The 20,519-nt window shown below is 37.6% G+C and overlaps 2 protein-coding genes across 2 annotated transcripts; both read left to right on the top strand.

Annotated features, from left to right (window-relative positions):
* The first annotated feature begins 24 nt into the window (after positions 1–24).
* LOC121889680 lies at positions 25–9,309 on the top strand. The gene is made up of 10 exons (XM_042401841.1): positions 25–108; positions 1,109–1,220; positions 1,395–1,491; positions 3,066–3,101; positions 3,647–3,910; positions 3,989–4,225; positions 5,119–5,283; positions 6,660–6,734; positions 7,309–7,407; positions 9,082–9,309. The coding sequence occupies exons 3-10, from the start codon at positions 1,461–1,463 to the stop codon at positions 9,123–9,125; spliced, it is 951 nt and encodes a 316-aa protein (XP_042257775.1). The 5' UTR covers positions 25–108; positions 1,109–1,220; positions 1,395–1,460; the 3' UTR covers positions 9,126–9,309.
* Positions 9,310–11,377: 2,068 nt separating this feature from the next.
* LOC121889715 (Fc receptor-like protein 5) lies at positions 11,378–14,907 on the top strand. Its single transcript, XM_042401899.1, has 6 exons — positions 11,378–11,614; positions 13,232–13,267; positions 13,643–13,903; positions 13,982–14,218; positions 14,304–14,486; positions 14,664–14,907. Exons 1-6 carry the CDS (start codon positions 11,584–11,586, stop codon positions 14,774–14,776), a joined length of 861 nt encoding a protein of 286 aa, XP_042257833.1. The 5' UTR covers positions 11,378–11,583; the 3' UTR covers positions 14,777–14,907.
* Positions 14,908–20,519: the final 5,612 nt, after the last annotated feature.

The raw sequence follows: 20,519 nt of genomic DNA, 5'->3' as shown, positions 1-20,519 counted from the left end.
AAACTCGTAGTGGTTCCCCCTCTGTGGAGGACTGACTGTCTGAGACCGGGGTTACAGTCACATCTTCACCCCAGAATAGGCTCTCCACACCGGCTTCACGTGTGAGAGGTACGCGGTGAGTCTCTCACACAAACCCGGTTCATCATCCTCCTCCCGCTCTCCATCCAATCAGCACTCAGACATATTGGGTGACTTCTTGACTGACTAATCAGAATCACAATGTAACGTCACGTGTCTTTAAAATGTGATGTTACGTGTGAGAAAAAGCTTAAGGTACTAATATCCTTTACAAAGGTACTAATACAGCAATGTAAAATATGTCCCCCATGAAAAATCTACTACAGTAAAAGTACATAAGTATTATGAGCTTGATGTAGTTAAAGTATTGCAGTAAAAGTACATAAGTATTATGAGCTTGATGTAGTTAAAGTATTGCAGTAAAAGTAGTGGTTTGGTCCCTCTGACTGATATATTATTATATATGACATCATTAGATTATTAATAGTGAAGCATCAGTGTTAGAGCAGCATGTTACTGTTGTAGCTGCTGGAGGTGGAGCTAGTTTACACTACTTTATATACAGTTAGCTAGTTTAGTCCAGTGGTTCCCAACCTAGGGGTCGGGCACTTTGGTCCTCGATGATAAAGATGCTGAGCTCATCAGGCCCCTGGACACCAACATGTAAAAGTACATACGATCAACTGAAAGATCAATAACGGTTCTGTCATTGGTTGTTCTCTCTCCAGTTCTGCTGCTGGCTAAAAAGCTGCAGCTGAACTTCAGTATTTAGTCAACAGCGAAGAAAAAAGCACAAAAACTTGTTCAAAAAGACTTATTGTTTGTGCTAAAACCAAGATAAAATAACCTGATTTGGTTTGTAGATAGTGACACAAAAGTTTTAGATTTCCAATTCACATTGTGACCATGTGAAAATGCTGCATTATATTTTCATAAACAATCATGAAAATCATCCAGGGGGCTAAAACGTAACATTGAAGAGTATTAACAGCTCCAATCAAAAGATAATTAAACAACAGGCTGTTCAGTGAATCTGTGATTTTATTCCATTCAGTGTTTCACTTCCTGTTTTTTCTTCTTCCACCATCAGAAAACCACAATGAGACACCAGAGGAAAAAACCTACACTTTGTACATATCACTCTCCATGTGTTGTATCAGACATGTCAAGTCTTTCATCAGAGTGTGTGGTGAAAATAGCTGGTTAGTTTTTCATGTGTCTCACTGCAGACTGAAACAACTCATCTGCTTCATTTACAACCTTTTTACTTGTGTTTGTGTAAGTTAATGAAGCCACTTTTGGTTGATATTTGAACTACTGTTTTCCTGTTAACTGCTGAAGACAAAACCACACAACCACCATACTCACCTCCACAGAGGAAAGAGGAGGGTTTAACTGCTGCGACTGAACAATGAGTTGATCTCACATCACTATGAGGTACAATGGAGGAAACATGTCTTCAGCAGCTGCTCTGTGAGTACAATCTGTAATGTTCATAGGTAATACTTCCATTGTTAATGTGTCTGGTTCATCTTAAGATGAAAATATGTTTTTATCTCTATATATAAAACAAGGAATCTCTGTCTGTCTGTATATTTGTCTTTCGCATATCTTGAGAACTGTTCATCCGATCTACTTCATACTTGGTGGGTGTATTGTTGGGTGAGAGAGAGAGTGTAATTTGGTGCAATTTGGACAAGTGACACGTTCGATATTAATAAACTAGGAATAAAAAAGCGAGCCAGCAGGGCAGAGCTTCTGGGCTCTGTGACTGCATGTCATGATCAGCTGTACAACCCTGTCATGAGAGATATAAGAGGAGGACATCTCTCTTCATTTGATAACGTTAAAAGTTGGGTTTTGTTGTGGGTTTCCTGACTAATTCTTAAAAAAGACGAGAGAGAGAGAGGGCGAGCGAGCTGAGGGCGAGACAGGCTGAGAGAGAGAAAGGCCGTGAATGACAGAAGACCTCTGTCTCTGATGAAGATCTCTGTCTCTGATGAAGAGCTCCACTGGTTTCATCTTTAACAATGTGTTGTATTTTAAAAGCTTATTATATTATCCATTGTGTCAAATCTTCATCTGAAAAGTAACTAAAGCTGTCAAATAAATGTAGTGGAGTAGAAAGTACAATATTTCCCTCTGAAATGTAGAAAGTAGCATCACATGGAAATACTCAAGTAAAGTACAAGTACCTCAAAATTGTACTTAAGTACAGTACTTAGGTAAATGTATTTGGTTTCTTTCCATTACTGCTGACAGATAAGATGAGAAAAGAGAAATTCTTTGTTCAGTTTTATGAGTCACTTTGCAGAATTACTGCCTGAAAGGAAAAATGTGATTTGATTGTTCTTGTCTTTTATGAAAATGCGTCTTTAACAGGACGTTAAATAAAACTTACAAGAAATATTTCACCACATGATTCAGAAGCTGCAAACAAACCTCAGAACTGTTTGAATCTTCTCACCTCCTCCCACAAAGTACATCCTGTCTCTACAAGCTTCATATTGAAGTCTGTTGAAGACAGAGATTTGATGACAAAAGTTCTGATATTTGGAGTTTGAGGAGATTCACTGCAAATGAACTTTAACTTTAATATGAACAGACAGATGTGTTACAAACATTTCACAACTTCTATCCATAGTGCTGCAAAGTTTACTTAAGTATTTATGTTACTTTGTACTTCTACTTCAATAAATTTTATAGAGAAATATTGTACTTTTTAAAGGTCAGTAGCTTTTGTTCAGATAAAGCTTCATATAAAAACAATCAGTTTATAAAATGTACATTGTTATAGATTATTAGACTGGTCAACAGTGTACGTTGCCTACATTTACAAATGAATTAATCAGTATTGATATTCCAATACTATAAATATCTAAATGGAGGCATTTTGCATAATGAGTGCTTACTCTGTGTCGTACTTACTTCAGTAAAGATCTCAGTACTTCCTCAGTCACTATTTATGAGCTCCAGTCTTGTGATTTAAAATCAGTAATTGATTAATTGCAAATCTCAAACTAACCAGTGTCATCATGTCTCTTCAGTGCTGACCTCACTGCTGTGCTGCACAACACACCAAGGTCAGTAAACTGTTATATGATGAGCCAACACTTAAACACAAGAGACACATGCTGAGAGTAATTACATCAAGATTTCTGTTGCTTTATTTTTTCTCTTTTGTTGCCACAACATTATCAGGAATCCAGATTCATGAATCTGTTGCATCTGTTCTCAGAAATATCAGGCTGTTTTTACACAAAGAGGGAATTTGATTCTAAAAAGACTGTGAATGTGGCAGATATCCATTTGATATGACAACATGAAGACATGTGTTTGTAATCTTAAGTGTTGCCAATAATGGTTGGCAGCATCCTGACACCTGAGATACTTGCACATGGATGTGCAACTTACTGATGGAGACTTGCACAACATCCTGACAGATTTAAATCTTGAATTAACTTGTGACTCGACTCATGAGATGTTCAAACCCAAAGGTCTGTGTTGGTGTGTGAGACGTGAAGTCGAGTTCGAGTAACTGATCCATCAGTTTGATAGATATGTTGAGATGTAATGTTGAACCTTAAGTTTGGATGACACTAAATGGCTCATTATGTTTTACTCACAGCCTCTCTGACTGTGAGTCCCAGCAGCTCTCAGATGTTTGAAGGAGAGTATGTCTCTCTGAGCTGTGAGGAGGACGACAGCTCTGCTGGATGGACGCTGAGGAGGAACACAACCATAGAAACCAGAGCTGCGTGTGATGAGTGGGGAGAAGCAGATGGTTCTGTGTGTAAACTCAGCCCTATAGCCATTATAGACAGTGGAGTTTACTGGTGTGAGTCCAGAGAGGGAGCAACCAGTAACAGCATCAACATCACTGTCATCACTGGTAAGATCAGACTGTGGAGTTAGTATTGATGAAGCTGAGTGTAAATGATGAAATGCTGTAGTTTGTCTCTGTGTTCAGATGGATCAGTGATCCTGCAGAGTCCTGTCCTCCCTGTGATGGAGGGAGATGATGTCACTCTGCACTGTAAAACAAACACCTCCAACTTCACAGCTGATTTCTATAAAGATGGCTCCCTCATCAGGACTGAGCCTGCAGGTCACATGACCATCCACCATGTTTCCAAGTCTGATGAAGGCCTCTACAAGTGTAACAGCAGTCATGGAGAGTCTCCACCCAGCTGGATCACTGTCACAGGTGAGGAAGTAAAAGACAAATCAAGTCAAGTCAGCAGTGATGTCACAGTGTACCGACGCACCCTGGAGTCCACTTCTACGTCACTGCAGTGAGGTGAGAGGTTAAACCTCTGGAGGTCAGTAAAAACAAGACCTTCAGCTGCTGTTAAGTCTTAAGGTGGGTTTCTGCACCAATAAGGAGTTTTCAGCATTGAAGATCTGGAATTTCCACCATTAGATGATTCATGTTTTTTGTTTTCCAGTAATACATATTATGGGTGATGTGTTGATAAGAAGGCTCAGCTTTAGAACTTGAAGATACATTCATTTATTAATAAAGTGCTTTTTGTTGTAAAATCAAACGTGGAAAACAAGAAGGTTGATGCAGTTTAGACTCCATATCAGTTTATACAATAACCATACTGAGAGTCTGCAGCATCCAGCATTAAACTTAGTGAAATATTGTGACAATAGTTCAACTCAGTGTGAGTCCTGGAGCTGAGGAGAGCAGCAGGTGAGTCATCTGTCAATCACAGCTGTCAATCAACACCCACACAGCAGACATCAAAGTTACCATAAAGCTTCAAATATTATTAATGGAGCAATAATTTCCAAAATGGCCACCAGCACACTTATTAGAGGGTCTGAATTTAGAGATTGAGACCAGAATGACTGGTTGAAAACAATGATTGACTCAGTATTTCTAGAGAGAAGTTGAGGCTTTTGAATGGGAGTCAGTTGGAGCAGATAGCAGCTGTTGGTGGTATTTTAAGGTCCTTTAGACTGAAGACACATATTGCACATATTAGTATTGGACACGTTATAATTTCGACCAGATGTATATTACTCTATGTAGTGCATTTTATTCTAAACATTTCTATTGACAATTTTTGGATTATTTCTTGGTTATCACAGACAAACCCACCACCACAACTCATCCTCATCCTGACGTCTCCTCATCCCCCTCTCCTCCTCTCTTTGTGTTGCTGTATATTCTGCCTGTCTGTGGTCTGGTCCTGCTGGTTCTACTGGTTCTGTTGGTTCTACTGGTGAGACGATGCGTCCGGAGGAAACCTGCAGGTCAGACACAGATTCTTAGATATCAAACTCAACATGTCATATGTAGCTTTAGTTATTGTGCAACAGTTTAGATATACTTTGCTTAAAAGTCATAATTCTTGTTGATTTGGAAGTGTTTAATACAACAGAAAACACTGGTTGAGCTGCTACTTTGTCAGAAATACAACTGAAGAGCAGCCAAACAAACTCACATTGTCTTAATAAAGTCAATAAGAAATGATAACAACATAAACTTTTTTTACAGCAGGAAATGTGTTTCCTGTCAATCCCTCGTGCATGTAAAGTCAATCTGAATTTGTTTTTAATACACACACAAACAGAATTAGTCCTTTTGTTGTTTATTTTTTCATTATGTGTTATTGTTTGTTATTGCGTCACATTGCATGAGAGAAAAGTCAGTGTGGATCCAGTGATGGAGGGACGGACTCACCCAGTAACTATAAATACTACTGTATACAGACAGATAATCACAGAATTTAAATACACTGAAAGGCTGTTGAGAAAAACATGCTGTAATCTTAAGGATTACAACTTTAATTTCTACCTTATGGTCACATCTTATTTACATCTATGTATAAATGTTCTACATTGAGGCCTCCAGTATTTCGGAGTTTGTGTTCATTTCTACTTGTATGTTTGTGAGAAGTTAGTTAGGAGTTATTGAGTTTGAGATTGGAGACGTTTTTGTGGGTTATTTGTGGGTTAAGACTTGCTTTAAAGGAATATCTTGTGTCTAGATGGATGTGTTGAGTTTAACATTAGATTTTGGTTACTAAATGTTTTATGTGAGTTTACACGTCAGAAGAGAAATGTATGTTTCACTTTGTGGATTAAAAGCCATAAACTGACTTTTCATTCTCAGCATTTCACCTTTTACACCATCTGTTGACATTATTTTTCACTTTGACACTTCACAATACCTTTCACATGTTTATTTGCAAAAGATCTTGTACGTTAATATATATGTTTAAATTTAGTTTGTGGTCTGAGTGAACAGAAGCTCTGCTGCCGTCCAGTTTCCTGTTTGCTGTTAAAGACGCATCAGTTGAATTTGGTCAGGTTCACCGCAGGGCTGATAAACAGGTTAAAACCAGAGCAGCTTCTCTGCTTTACTTTAGGCTCATTACTGGCACTTTTAATGCTGTTTGATTCATGTCAATAACTGATAAATGTGCACATTTCTGTATATTCTGCTCACATATCTATAGCATTTAGTGTTTTATTCATTGTGCATTAACTGAACTGTTTGTCTTTACTGAATACATTTCACCTTTATTTGTTATTTTCAGACATTATTACCCTCATTGATACAAATATTCAGCACATGTATCAGCTGCAGTAATAATATTTAGTTTAATATGTGTTTTATCTCCCAGAGAGTGACCCAGTTCCAGTTTATTCATCAGTGAGAAGAACAGATGACGTCAGCTGTGAAGCGAACAGGACAAGAGGTACAGCAGCTCGTCTTTAAAGCTGCTAAAATCAATATTTTTATATTAACAGTGGATCAAATGACAGTAATGAAATGTGTTAATCGTACTGACGATCACGATATTTCGGTTTGAACTTTACGAGAAGCTTTTCTTAACATTTAAACAAGGTGTTGCATATTGTGTGAAGTGTGTCAGTTAGATTGCAGAGAAGCAACAGCTCTGTGGTCATCCAGCTTCCTGTTGAATTATGTCTCCTCCTTCTCTCACTGCAGGGGTGTTAAAAAGCAAAAAACTGTAAAAACGTGTCTGTAACTTACTTCAGTTCAAAGAGGGGACATTTACACTGATGTTTGCAGCTATGATTGATTAATTTCCTGTGATATCTTATTTTAAGATAATAAAAATAATGTCATTATGTTTGTATTGTAGTCGTATCAACATTCTGGGTTTTGTTTTTTGGATCACATGTTCTGCAGCAGTTTCATTGGTTGTATTAAAGGATAAGTTCACAATTTTTCTAGTTTAGTTCTAGTCGTAAAACTACAGAATCTGAAATTGTGAACTCATCATTTAACAGTGTTTTATTTTCCAGAGAGCGATCCAGCTGTAGTGTACGCAGCGGTAAAAAGAACAACAGACGTCTGTTATGGACAAATAGCCATCAGCCCAAACAGCAGGAGAGGTCGGACAGGTAAGTCACTCTTTATACAATAATCACTGCACATACTGTATGTAGATTGTGTTCATACTGGGCACAACGAGATCCTTCAAAGTCAGTGATGAGACACAAATTCCACAGTCTGTGTACAAATGTTTATCTGAGGCTAACATGAGTTAGTCAAATCAAGTGGATATCTTCCACAATTACAGTCCTTTTATTCAGTTCAATTCAGATCATACTTTATTCATCCCTCACAGGGCAGTTAGAGGCAAGCGAGTTAGCAAACATCTTAAAATATGACTAATTCAATGTCAGAAAGAGTTAAAAATACATGAGGATTAATGGCAGTGGTCGTCTGTCGCTGTCCAACAATATCCAGCACCATGAAGGCTCTTTATGTCACAAAATACAAGGAAACTGATCCAGTCTGATGCCCTCTGGTGTAATACCAAGCTTCCTGCTGTTTGTTCTGATTACATCATCAGGAATGATGTTGTATAAAATTTAAGGATGCACGATATTATCGGCATGTCATCAGTATCGGCCGATATAAGCTCTAAAATGAAATATCGGCATCGGCCCAAAATGAACATTTTCTGCCGATTATGAGATGCCGATATGTTTCCTTCTCCTCCGCTGCCTGACTGTTTCACCCTGACGGTCCCAGTTCTTCCTCCGCAGGCTCCACTTCACTCAACTGCCCATCAGACCAGCTGCGTCTTATAGTGGAGGCTAGCTGGCTGTGCTGCCCTCCGGTCATGCTGGGGCTAACGCTCCGCTAGCCTCTCAGCTAATGTTGGCAGGTTCATTACAGTTTTAGTGCTGAGCTCCTGAACTCCAGTCTTCCTATGTTCTTCCCTCATATATTGTCTTTCTTGATCATACTTAGTACAATCTATGCTTGCATGCATAATAGTCTCCTCAGCCAGCTGGAAAAAATTATGTGCCTATATCCGTACCGGCAATCGGCCACAATGAGTTGGAAGTATCGGCATATCGGATATCGGCAAAAAATCCAATATCGCGCATCCCTAATAAAATTCCCTGTTTGTGTTTCCCTGTTTAGCTGCAGTGGAGGGATAGTAACGATACTAAAATGACTGTGACTTGATTTGACTAACTCAGATGGCTGAAGCTTCATATTAGCTTCAGATAAACTTTTAAATACATTTTTACACAAAACGAGGACTTTGGATTTTGGAGGAATCTCTTAACATATAAGTGATGAGTAGTATATAAGTTGTGCTCTGCAGTAACTCCTGTATCTCTCAGTATTTCATCACACAGTATTTCTGTGTAGTGTCTCCAGCTGTAGTGTGATGATGTCAGTGAGCACAACTTTTGGTTTTAAGCTTGAAAAGAACTGACATCATGCCTCTGACCTATTTTGGACTAACTTTACTCTTATTAAACAAAAATAAAAGAACCAATGTGTTAATCAGTGAGTTATAGAGGTGCTGGTAGGTGGATTTTAATGCCTTTGGACAGAGCCAGGCTAGCTGTTTCCCCCTGTTTCCAGTCTTTATGCTAAGCTAAGCTAACCGGCTGCTGGCTGTAACTTAAAGACATGAGAGAGGAATCAGTTTTCTCATTTCACTCTCTGAAAATAATTGTAGAATTATTCCGTTAATGTCTAATTGACCAAAAAGCAATGATATACCTGTCACCGTCTCTTATCTTGTTTGAACTGTATTTGTTTTTCAGAGCGCCCCCTAGAGTCAGAGGTAGTCTACTCCTCACTGAAGTAGACCTCCACACCTTCACACCAGTCCGACCACTGACGTCCTGCTGCTGGTCTGCCAGCTGCAGACTTCTGTATATACATAATTTATTTCATTAGATGTTTGCTTTTGTGTTTCTAACAGGAACAGTTGTAACTGAATGTAGAGCTGCAACGATTGTCCAATAAACCAAAATATTCTCAAATGTGAATTATTTGCTGTTTTTCTTCGTCATAAATTTTTTGACTGTTAGTTGAACCTTAAAAAGCAATTTGAATACATCACTGTGGGATATTATTATATTTCAGACAGAATGATTAATCAGTTAATTGAGAAAATAATAAAATAATCTAGTTCTGATTCAATGCTAATAAAATAATAGTTGTATTATCTCTGTTGAAATGAGGACACGTTACAGTACAGATAACCATCGATCTTAGAAGTTATGTTTGGAAGCCCTCAGAGAAAAAAATTCTGATGATCCATTTTCTAAGTCTGATTTAAATTGTTTCTTTCTTGTGTTTATGACTTACAAACAGGTGATTTTCGCCCACTAGAGGCTGAAGTGCAGCATTACTCCATGTTCTAAATACGATTAAAAACATTCATGTTTTCTTCCAGGTGACAAAAGAAAGACATGACAGTAATGTTACATAACTTGCTAACACACATTATACTGTGTGTTTAATTCAATTCAATCTTCAATTCAATTTTATTTATATAGTGCCAAATCACAACAAAAGTCATCTCAGGGCACTTTTCACATAGAGCAGGTTTAGACCGAACTCTTTAGGGTTCATGGAGAAATTAAACTCACCTGGAAGAAAACATGGATGTTTTAGTCCTATTTAGAACATGGAGTAGTGGTTCACTTCAGCCTCTTATTGTTTCTTTATTGGCATTAGCTGCTAATTTAATGGCCGCTAGTCTTCCTGGGGTCCTTGCAAGAAAATGATTACAACAGACCACAATACAGAGTGTTATTGATAATAAATTAAAATAAGAAAATAAATTACCATAAAATTAACAATAATGATAAACTAAATGAAAAAGCATGAAAAAAGTCTAAAATTCATGCTCACTTTGAGGACTTAGCACAAAATTAAATTTACAGTTTACCCATTCATGAAGATAATGAAATAAAAAAAATAAAAAAGAAGATAAATATCGGAGAAAAACAAAAATGTGAAAAAAAACAGAATAACAACAATCATAACAGAGCTGCTTTGACTTCTATATTCTGAGTTATTGATGTTCTGTTTGTGGTTTATTTGCAGCTCAGACACACAGCAGAGATGTTTCCTGTTGTTTCTCTAACTGCAGATGTGTTAACATGGAGTCTGGAGGGAATGTAGTGGAGTGGAAGTATAAAGTAGCATCACATGGAAATACTCAAGTAAAGTACAAATACCTCAAAATTATACTTAAGTACAGTTCTTGAGTAAATGTACTGAGTTACTTTACGTTACTGCTGACAGATACGAATGACAAAGAGAAATTCTTTGTTCAGTTTTCTGAGACACTTTGCAGAATCATTACTGAAAACAAAAAGAAAAATGTGATTTGATTGTTCTTGTCTTATATTAAAATGCATCTTTAACAGGACGTTAAATAAAACTTAGAGAGAAATATTTCACCAAATTATTCAGAGGCTGCAAACAAACCTCAGAACTGTTACATCCATTAGTGTTTTTGATGCAATGAAAAATTATGTCAGCAGCACATTATATAATATATATGAATATAGAATAAATGGAAATATCTGAGTCTCAGTCAGATCATGAAGCAGAGCAGCAAACCAGAGACAGACACTGGTTCTGGCAACATTTTACTCTCTAACATCACTGCTGTGATGTGGAGTCATGGCATCGCTGGAATGCTGGAGTCCAGTCTGAAAGTCACACAGTGTGGAAACAAACCTCCAGTTTACCTTCATGATCTAAACCACTGATCTAGATAAGAGAAGTATAACAGTTGTCTGCTGTAAATCTCTATAACATATTACAGAACAACGTTGTGGTTAAACCAGCTGTTCTTACTGAACTGTAGATGTGCAGCTCACAGTTTATAATGTAATGAACCATTAACAGACATTTTTTTTCAAACTCAGAAATGTCAGATAGTGAAACAAAAACAAGACATTTTCAGGTTTCCAATTCACATTGTGACCACGTGAAAATGCTACATTAAATTCTCATAAACAGTCATGAAAATCATTCAGGGGGATAAAACGTAACATTTAAGGCTCCATTTTTCATGTGTCTCACTGCAGACTGAAACAACTCTTCTGCTTCATTTACAACCTTTTGACTTGTGTTTGTGTAGTTTAATGAAGCCACTGTTGGTTGATATTTGAACTACTGTTTTCATGTTAACTGCTGAAGACAAAACCACACAACCACCATACTCACCTCCACAGAGGAAAGAGGAGGGTTTAACTGCTGCGACTGAACAATGAGTTGATGTCACATCACTATGAGGTACAATGGAGGAAACATCTCTTCAGCAGCTGCTCTTTGAGTACAATCTGTAATGTTCACAATTAATAATAACATTGTTAATGGGTGTAGTTAGATATGAGTGATATTTACTTTTACTAAAACATTTTAAAATGAAAATATGATTTTATCTCTTTATATAAAACGAGGAATCTTTATCTGTATGTTTGTCCTTCACATATCTCGAGAACTGTTCATCCAATCTACTTCACACATGGTGGGTGTATTGTTGGGGAAGCGAGGGAGTGCAACGTGGTGCAATTTGGACAAGCAACACATTCAATATTAATAAACTTGGAACAAAAAAGCGAGCCAGCAGGGCGGAGCTTCTGGGCTCTATGACTGCATGTCATGATCAGAGCTGTACAACCCTGCCATGAGAGATATGAGAAGAGGACATCTCTCTTCATTTGATAACATTAAAAGTTGGGCTTGTGGGTTTCCTAACTAATTTTAAAAAAGACAAGAGAAAAGAGAGAGAGAGCTGAGAGACAGGCTGGAAAGCTTTCTCTGAGAGAGAGAAAGGCCATAAATGACAGAAGATCTATGTCTCTAATGAAAACATTAGACTGGTTTCATCTTTAACAATGTGTTGTATTTTCAAAGCTTGTTATATTATCCATTGTGTCAAATCTTCATCTGAAAAGTAACTAAAGCTGTCAAATAAATGTAGTGGAGTAGAAAGTACAATATTTCCCTCTGAAATGTAGTGGAGTGGAAGTATAAAGTAGCATCACATGGAAATACTCAAGTAAAGTACAAGTACCTCAAAATTGTACTTAAGTACAGTACTTGAGTAAATGTACTGAGTTACTTTCCGTTACCGCTGACAGATACGATGAACAAAGAGAAATTCTTTGTTCAACTTTCTGATTCACTTTGCAGAATTATTACTGAAAAAGAAAAATGTGATTTGATTGTTCTTGTCTTATATTAAAATGCGTCTTTAACAGGACGTTAAATAAAATTTACAAGAAATATTTCACCAAATTATTCAGAGGCTGCAAACAAACCTCAGAACTGTTTGAATCTCTTCTCACCTCCTCCCACAAAGTACATCCTGTCTCAACAAGCTTCATATTGAACAAAAGACAAACAAACAAACAAAAGTTCACTTTCTTGATCCACTATCAGCTGATATTTGGAGTTTGAGGAGATTTCCTATTACTGAACTTTAACTTAATGTGAACAGACAGATGTGTCACAGACATTTGACAACTTCTACTTACAGTGCTACAAAGTATACATAAGTATTTATGTTACTTTGTACTTCTACTTCAATACATTTTAGAGAGAAATATTGTACTTTATTAAAGGTCAGTAGCTTTTGTTCAGATAAAACTTTCTTTATAAAATGATCCATTTCTAAAATGTACATTGTTATAGATTATTAGACTACTCAACAGTATACGTTGCCCACATGTTCACATTAATTAATCAGTATTAATATTCCAACATGATAAATATCTAAATGGAGGCATTTTGCATATTAAGTGCTTACTCTGTGTTGTATTTACCTCAGCAAAGATCTCAGTACTTCCTCAGTCACTATTCATGAGTTCCATCTTGTGATTTAAAATCAATAATTGATTAATTGCGAATCTCAAACCAACCAGTGTCATCATGTCTCTTCAGTGCTGACCTCACTGCTGTGCTGCACAACAAACCAAGGTCAGTAAACTGTTATATGATGAACAAACACTTAAACACATGAGACGTGATGTGTTTGACAGACGTGTTTGTACTTATTATAAACTGTTAACAAAAACTGTTGGCAGCATCCTGACACCTGAGATACTTGCACATGGATGTGCAACTTACAGATGGAGACTTGCACAACGTCCTGACAGATTTAAATCTTGAATTAACTTGTGACTCGATTCACGAGGAGTTCAAACCCAAAGGTCTGTGTTGGTGGGTGAGACGTGAAGTTGAGTTTGAGTAACTGATCCATCAGTTTGATAGATATGTTGAGCAGTAATGTTGAACGTTAAGCTTGGATGTTTTCTTTAAGACACTAAATGGCTCATTATGTTTCTCTCACAGCCTCTCTGACTGTGAGTCCCAGCAGCTCTCAGATGTTTAAAGGAGATTCTGTCTCTCTGAGCTGTGAGGAGGATGACAGCTCTGCTGGATGGACGCTGAGGAGGAACACAAGCAGACAAACCAGAGCTGAGTGTGACAAATGGGGAAAAACAGGTGGTTCCTCCTGTAACAGCAACTACATCCTCCCAATAGACAGTGGAGTTTACTGGTGTGAGTCCAGAGAGGGAGCAACCAGTAACAGCATCAACATCACTGTCACTGGTAAGATCAGACTGTGGAGTTAGTATTGATGAAGCTGAGTGTAAATGATGAAATGCTGTAGTTTGTCTCTGTGTTCAGATGGATCAGTGATCCTGCAGAGTCCTGTCCTCCCTGTGATGGAGGGAGATGATGTCACTCTGCACTGTAAAACAAAGACCACCAACCTCCCAGCTGATTTCTATAAAGATGGCTCCCTCATCGGAACTGAGCCTGCAGGTCACATGACCATCCACCATGTTTCCAAGTCTGATGAAGGCCTCTACAAGTGTAACAGCAGTCATGGAGAGTCTCCACCCAGCTGGATCACTGTCACAGGTGAGGAAGTCAAAGACACCACTGATTGATTTCACCACTTATTTCTTCCACAAGTTCATCTGACCAGGTATGATTTTCTCTGCAGATAAACCTACAACCACAACCCCGCCCCCTACATCTATAGCCCCCCCCACTGTCTATTTAGCCCCGCCCCCTGCCTCAGCTCCCCTCCAGGTTGTGTTCAGACTGGTCTGCCACCTAGTGGTGTTCTGTCCGTACTTCATCTCCACTCTCATCATGGTGTCTTTATATCGACACAGGTCCACAGGTAACACTCCGAATCATTCACTCACCTTACAGACACTCAGCCAATCAATCAATCAAACAATCAATCAATCAATCAATCAATCAATCAGTCAAATTCATTCTGGTGTGGATGATTGACAGTTGTCTCCAACAGCTGATAAATTATCTGCATTTTCTTTCTAACCTGCTCTGACTGCAGGAAATGACCTGGCCGTCTCCATGGTGATGACCCCGCCCACCCAGGCTGAGCAAGGACTGGATGATGACTATGATGACATCATCATATCTGTCACCACAGAGCATCACTTCTGAACTGAACAGATGTGACTGATGAAATGTTCCCGTCAGAAATCTTTATGCTTCTTTCTTCCAACAACAATAAACCAGTTTTGTGTTTTTAATAATGTTAAATAATGAATCAAATCACCAAAGATGTCAATAAACAGGAAGCTCATTTATATTCTGACTCACCTGCATTGAATCTGTCCATATAAGTGCATCATGAAGATTTGTCCAGCAGGTGTTGCACTTCATCATCCTCCCATTAAAGCTATGAGGTTTTCCAGTCAGTTGAGTGTAAATTGGTTCATTACTGGAGGCTTCAGGACATTTACAGAAAGAACCAGTGAAACGTATCACATTTTATAGATCAGACATAGAAAATCCTGCTCACTGCTGAGTATCTGTTATGTAGGAAGTAGTGAATGAAAGGAGGGGGAGAGAAAAGTAGAAAGAAATTAATCTGAAACTCTCAGGACAAATGAAGTGACTTTTTATTAGCAGCAGCTGAAACAATTTGCCTCCACATTTAGAATTAAAAACAGTTTTATTATCAAGTTTCAAACAGGTTTTTCAGGATGAGGCAGGTTTTATTCTGCTACCAGCTACACACACAGATCTGTTGGAAAGATTAAAATGATTCACTGAAAACCTGCTTCTACTCAGTTCCACTCGAGCCACTAAAGTCGGTCTGATGTCGCCTTCAGATAAAACTGATCAGGCAGCTGAAACCTGGGCTTTGTCTTACAGGCAGCATTTTTTCATATGAATGATCTGAGAGAAAGTTAGAGGTCATAAAAGGTCGTCATATTCAAGTTCAGCCACAAAGCATCTGATGCTGCTGGATGAAAAGTCAGAGGATCAAAGTTCCTCCAGTTCTTCCTGAGGAGAACATGAATGTGTGAACCAGATTTCATGGTAACTTCACTGGAGTCTCATCGTAGCTAAAACATCAGAGAGTCCAAACATACACAAGAATCCAAGCAGCTTAAGTTTGATCAGAATCCTCTGATACAGTTATTGACTTATTGATCAGTAGAAGAACCTAAAACTAGAAAACAAACATGACCTGATCAAAGATGGTTCCTCTGAGAAAAACACTCACTGTGTCCCAAATCCAGACTCATTCTGCACATCACAGTCTGCAGTCAGTAGACAACACATGAAGCCAACTGCAGCTGAAAAACCCACCATATGTAGTCTGCACACTGTCTGCTTTAGTAAACTGAATTTAGTCTCAAACCTCCTCTGAGTGAGTGTGTAGTAGGTTATGGATTTAGGATGCAGTGATGTTAGAAAGCTCCTAAATGACAGTCGAGTGGAGACTCTTCACAGTCTCAATCTTTTGTCTAATCTTCTGTATTATTATTATCATTATTACAAATAATGCGCGCTGCATATACTGTTTACTATCCTGTACATTCTTCTCATTTTCTATTTAATATTTAAAATTTAATCTGTAGCTGCTCCTCTTAATAGAATATATTAATATATAATACATTTTTTAGTAAGTAAAGCTTTATTTATGTAGCACTTTTTAAAACACACAGTTATAAAATGCTTCACAAACACAAAAACATGCAAAATTAAAACAAATAGATTAACAAAATAGCGTAATTTACAATATAAAATATAACACACACCGCACAGAGAAAAACAGACCAAACTGAAATGAACCAAGACATGGGAACAGGAAGGGAGGTCTATAAAAAGGCTTGCAGATATAAATGAGCTTTAAGGTGCCGTTTAAAGCAGTCCAAAGATTCAGCAGATCTAATTGATTGTGGCAGAGGATTCCACAGAGTTGGGGCTAAGATTGCAATACCTTTTGGGGATGGATAAAAGGCCGAGATTTGAGGTCTGTAGAGGTCGAGAAGTCAAATGAGGAAAGAGGAGGTCAGAGATGTAGCGAGGGGCAAGGTCATGAGGGGCTTTGTACATAATCAGTAGGATCTTATAGTTGATTCTGAATTTTACAGGAAGCCAATGGAGGGACACCAGAACAGGGGTGATGTGGGACCTACAGCTGGTTCTGGTAAGAAGTTTTAGAGCAGACTGACTGAGGTATGTGTAGAGGGCGTTACACTAGTCTAGCCGTGAGAAAATGAACGTGTGAATGAGTCATTCAAGATCTGCAAAGGACAATATAGGTCTTACTTTTGCAATATTTCTTAACTGAAGGAAACATGACTGGACAAGCCTATTAACATGATTGTCAATTGTCATATACTGGTATTTTTCTCAAATTGTAAATTATTTCTTTTTTATATTATTTGGGATTTCTTAACTCTGTGTATATTTTTGATGCATCACAACAACATGTTGCAGGGGAAATGTGACACTCTGTACTTTTGTGTCATGAGTCATGTGACCCAAAACCACAGACACAAAGCAGCATAACTGAAGCATCTGTCCACAGCAGATGGGGATCATATTTAGTATAGTGTAAGTATAGAGAAACACTGTCAGAGGTTCATCTCAACTCTCATTTATTCTCCTGTCCTCCCTGTGATGGAGGGAGATGATGTCACTCTGCACTGTAAAACAAAGACCTCCAACCTGACAGCTGATTTCTATAAAGATGGCTCCCTCATCAGGACTGAGCCTGCAGGTCACATGACCATCCACCATGTTTCCAAGTCTGATGAAGGCCTCTACAAGTGTAACAGCAGTCATGGAGAGTCTCCACCCAGCTGGATCACTGTCACAGGTGAGGAAGTCAAGACAATTCAAGTCAAGTCAGATAATGATAATGAAATAAAAATAATTAATTAAGAAGATAAATAAAGGGGAAAAACAAAAACAACAGTTAATCATATGGTCATCTGCAACAATTCACTTTTCAGTATCTTTTTTTGCTCTATATTTATTCTGTATGAACCTTGTGGATGCTGGTAGCTTGTTATAATTAAATATGACTCTATAGCACACTGTAGATTTTAGATAATTATTTCTAGGTTGAGGAAGTACCAGGTCGCCACCTAGTGCCTGTCTGGTGAAATGAGTGTGACTGTTTTCTATATCGACTAATAGATCAGTTAAAAATGAAGGATTCCTTGACAATAAAACCTTCCTAAAAAATGAGAGAAGGCTTACAAGGAGTCTGCATTCAACTGTCAGCCATGAGAGGCGTTTATACATAACAGTCACATTTGTTCTATATGAACTAACCTGGCAGCTCTGTTTAGTGCCATTTGAACTTTGTGAAGCTCCTGATGACCATATGATGAACAATATTCTAGATGTGACAAAACAAGTGACTGTAAAACCTGATTAAAAGTAGAAGCAGGTATATATGTAACACATTTCCTCCCAATAGCAACACCCTTACCCATTTTAGCCACTATATCATCAATATATCATCAATACTTCAGCCTCTGGTGGCCGAAATGAGTATTACAACAACAAACACTTTTAATATGATCCTGACAAAAAATGAATAAATAAATCACCTGTTCTTAAGTCATAAACACAGGACAGAAAACAATTTAGCTCAGACTTAGACTTTTTTTCTTACCTGCTTCTCAGGGCGTCCGTGGTTAATTGTGTTCCAGATACTGGAAATATACCGACAGGACGGTTTCAGCCAGAAGAGATGAAGATGTGAGAAGAAGAGACACAAACTGATAGATCAGTTGTTGGATTAATTTGTTAGTTTTTGTTTCATTTAATATCAAACGTTACTCAGAAACACACATCAGTGTTCATGATAAAAGTCTTAAAAATGAACAAAAACGATAAGAAAAACAATAAAAACATGTAGTTTTGTGGTTCCTCCTGCAGGTGTTTAAGAGTCACTTGTTAATCTACAATCATCATGTCTTCATTTCATTTCTATTTTATTTAATAGCAAGAAAGAAACAGCGGAACAATGTAGAAACTGTGAGGACAAAAGCACTAAAAATATTAAACGAGTCAGGAAGTTAGACAAAGAATATCCTTCATATATATGAGCTGGAACATACCTATTTTAAAGAATGAATTGTCAATAACAAAAGAGGAAACAAACTTTACATGTATACATGTAACAGAATTCAAAGGGAACAATCAGATTGATTATTGAGACATTAGTGGTCACAATTATCAGAAGAATGAAACATTTGTGTAAATGTTGAAATTGTAAGAAGTGAAGTGGGATTTTATCATTTTATAAGCTCTGTTGTAGAGTCTGTATTGGTTCAAATAAGAGACCAAACTGGGAGACAGTAAGACATGTTTGAAAGCATAACTGCATGAAGATATGTATTAGAGATGGAAAGTGTAAGACATGGCCTGATCTGACTGTAAAGATATATTTTCTTCTTCGACCCTTTAATTATTCTCTGAATATGCTCTTCAAATGTGAGGTCGGTGTCGAGATAAACACTGATGTATTTAAAACTCTTAACGCAGTAAAACTCTGGTTGGACAGAACTATGAGACATAGACAAATGTTTTCTTTAGGGGATGGAAATAAATACGTTCAGGGGGTTTTTTTACATTAATGTTCCTCAAAAGATGGATTTATCTTCATCTCAGCCTGAAGATGTTTTCGGGAAACGAGGACCTGATCAGCAGCAGATACTCTCCTTCTATCTTCCTCAGTAACATGTGTCAGTTTTTCAGGACGAAGCAAAAACATGTCAAATGAATAATTTCTCCCATAATTGATAAATGTCAGACATCAGAAAATGAAGCCACAGTTTCATCACTTGTTGGTCTGACATTTTATTATCAGCTGTTTGTTTTGTTATTAAACTGTTGATATTCTAAACTGTAGTTTGACATCAGAACCTTTTAAGTTAATTATAAAATACTTTGTTAAACTGCTCCTGATGTTTAATCCAGTTCCTGCAAGCTGATGATTAAAACCAGCCAGTAGGTGGCAGCACAGGAGCTTCTCTTTGTACAACAGCAGCTGTTCATAAATACATAGAATGTAGAAGCTATAATAGTTTCCACTTTACTGTGTGACCTTTAATCCACAAGAGGAGAAAATACATATCTGATTTCTGCAAGAAGAAGGAGCAGCATCATCACTGCTGTTTGAACACTGATCTACAACAGGTCAAGTAAACAGCAAAGACAAAATATCTGCATGTGTCAATATATCAAAAAAAAAAACTGAGTTCATCTAAATGTGCAAACTCTTTAATTGCATGTTTGTCTGCAAGTAAACACAAGTGATGAAGCTTCTCTGCAATCAGACAAACCCCAACATGTTATTAAATGAAATGCAGAACATGTTATTGGCTGCATGCCAGTTACATAAAAACCAAACCGAAGCCTGCTGGCAGTTAACACAGGTGGAGTACATCTGATGAAGTACACAACACATAAAGACTGAACTAACTTTTGTGACCTCTCACCAAACTGCAGTGTGTAGCTGTGGTGTGATTAATTAGTAATTTTTGGTCACAAATGACTAAATAGAGAGAATAACTGCTCCAAACTTTCCACCTGAATGTTTCTGTGGGGTTTCTGCTCAGTCCCGTTTTCTGTGAAATGAAACTTCCTTCTTTTATTTCTCTATAATCAGAGTTTTGAAATGTGTCTCAAACTTTTCTTTAACATTCAGGGAAACTCCAAAACTGTCTTTCTACTCAGTTTTGTTCTCTTTCTCATTCCAGTGTGATTATCAGTGAACATGTTTCATCTCTTTGTTCAGTATGTTGGCAGTATCTCAGGCTGGCTGTCTGCCAAAACACACAAAGAGAAAAACAACACACCCAGTACAGGCGAGGCTGGATATTCAAACTGAAATGTTATGATGTTATCAGCTCGACAGAAAGTGAAA

The sequence above is a fragment of the Thunnus maccoyii genome, chromosome 22 (assembly GCF_910596095.1).
Source record: "Thunnus maccoyii chromosome 22, fThuMac1.1, whole genome shotgun sequence".
NCBI lineage: Eukaryota > Metazoa > Chordata > Actinopteri > Scombriformes > Scombridae > Thunnus > Thunnus maccoyii.
The sequence above is the reverse complement of the archived record's forward strand: the minus strand, read 5'-3'. Positions and strand labels throughout refer to the sequence as shown.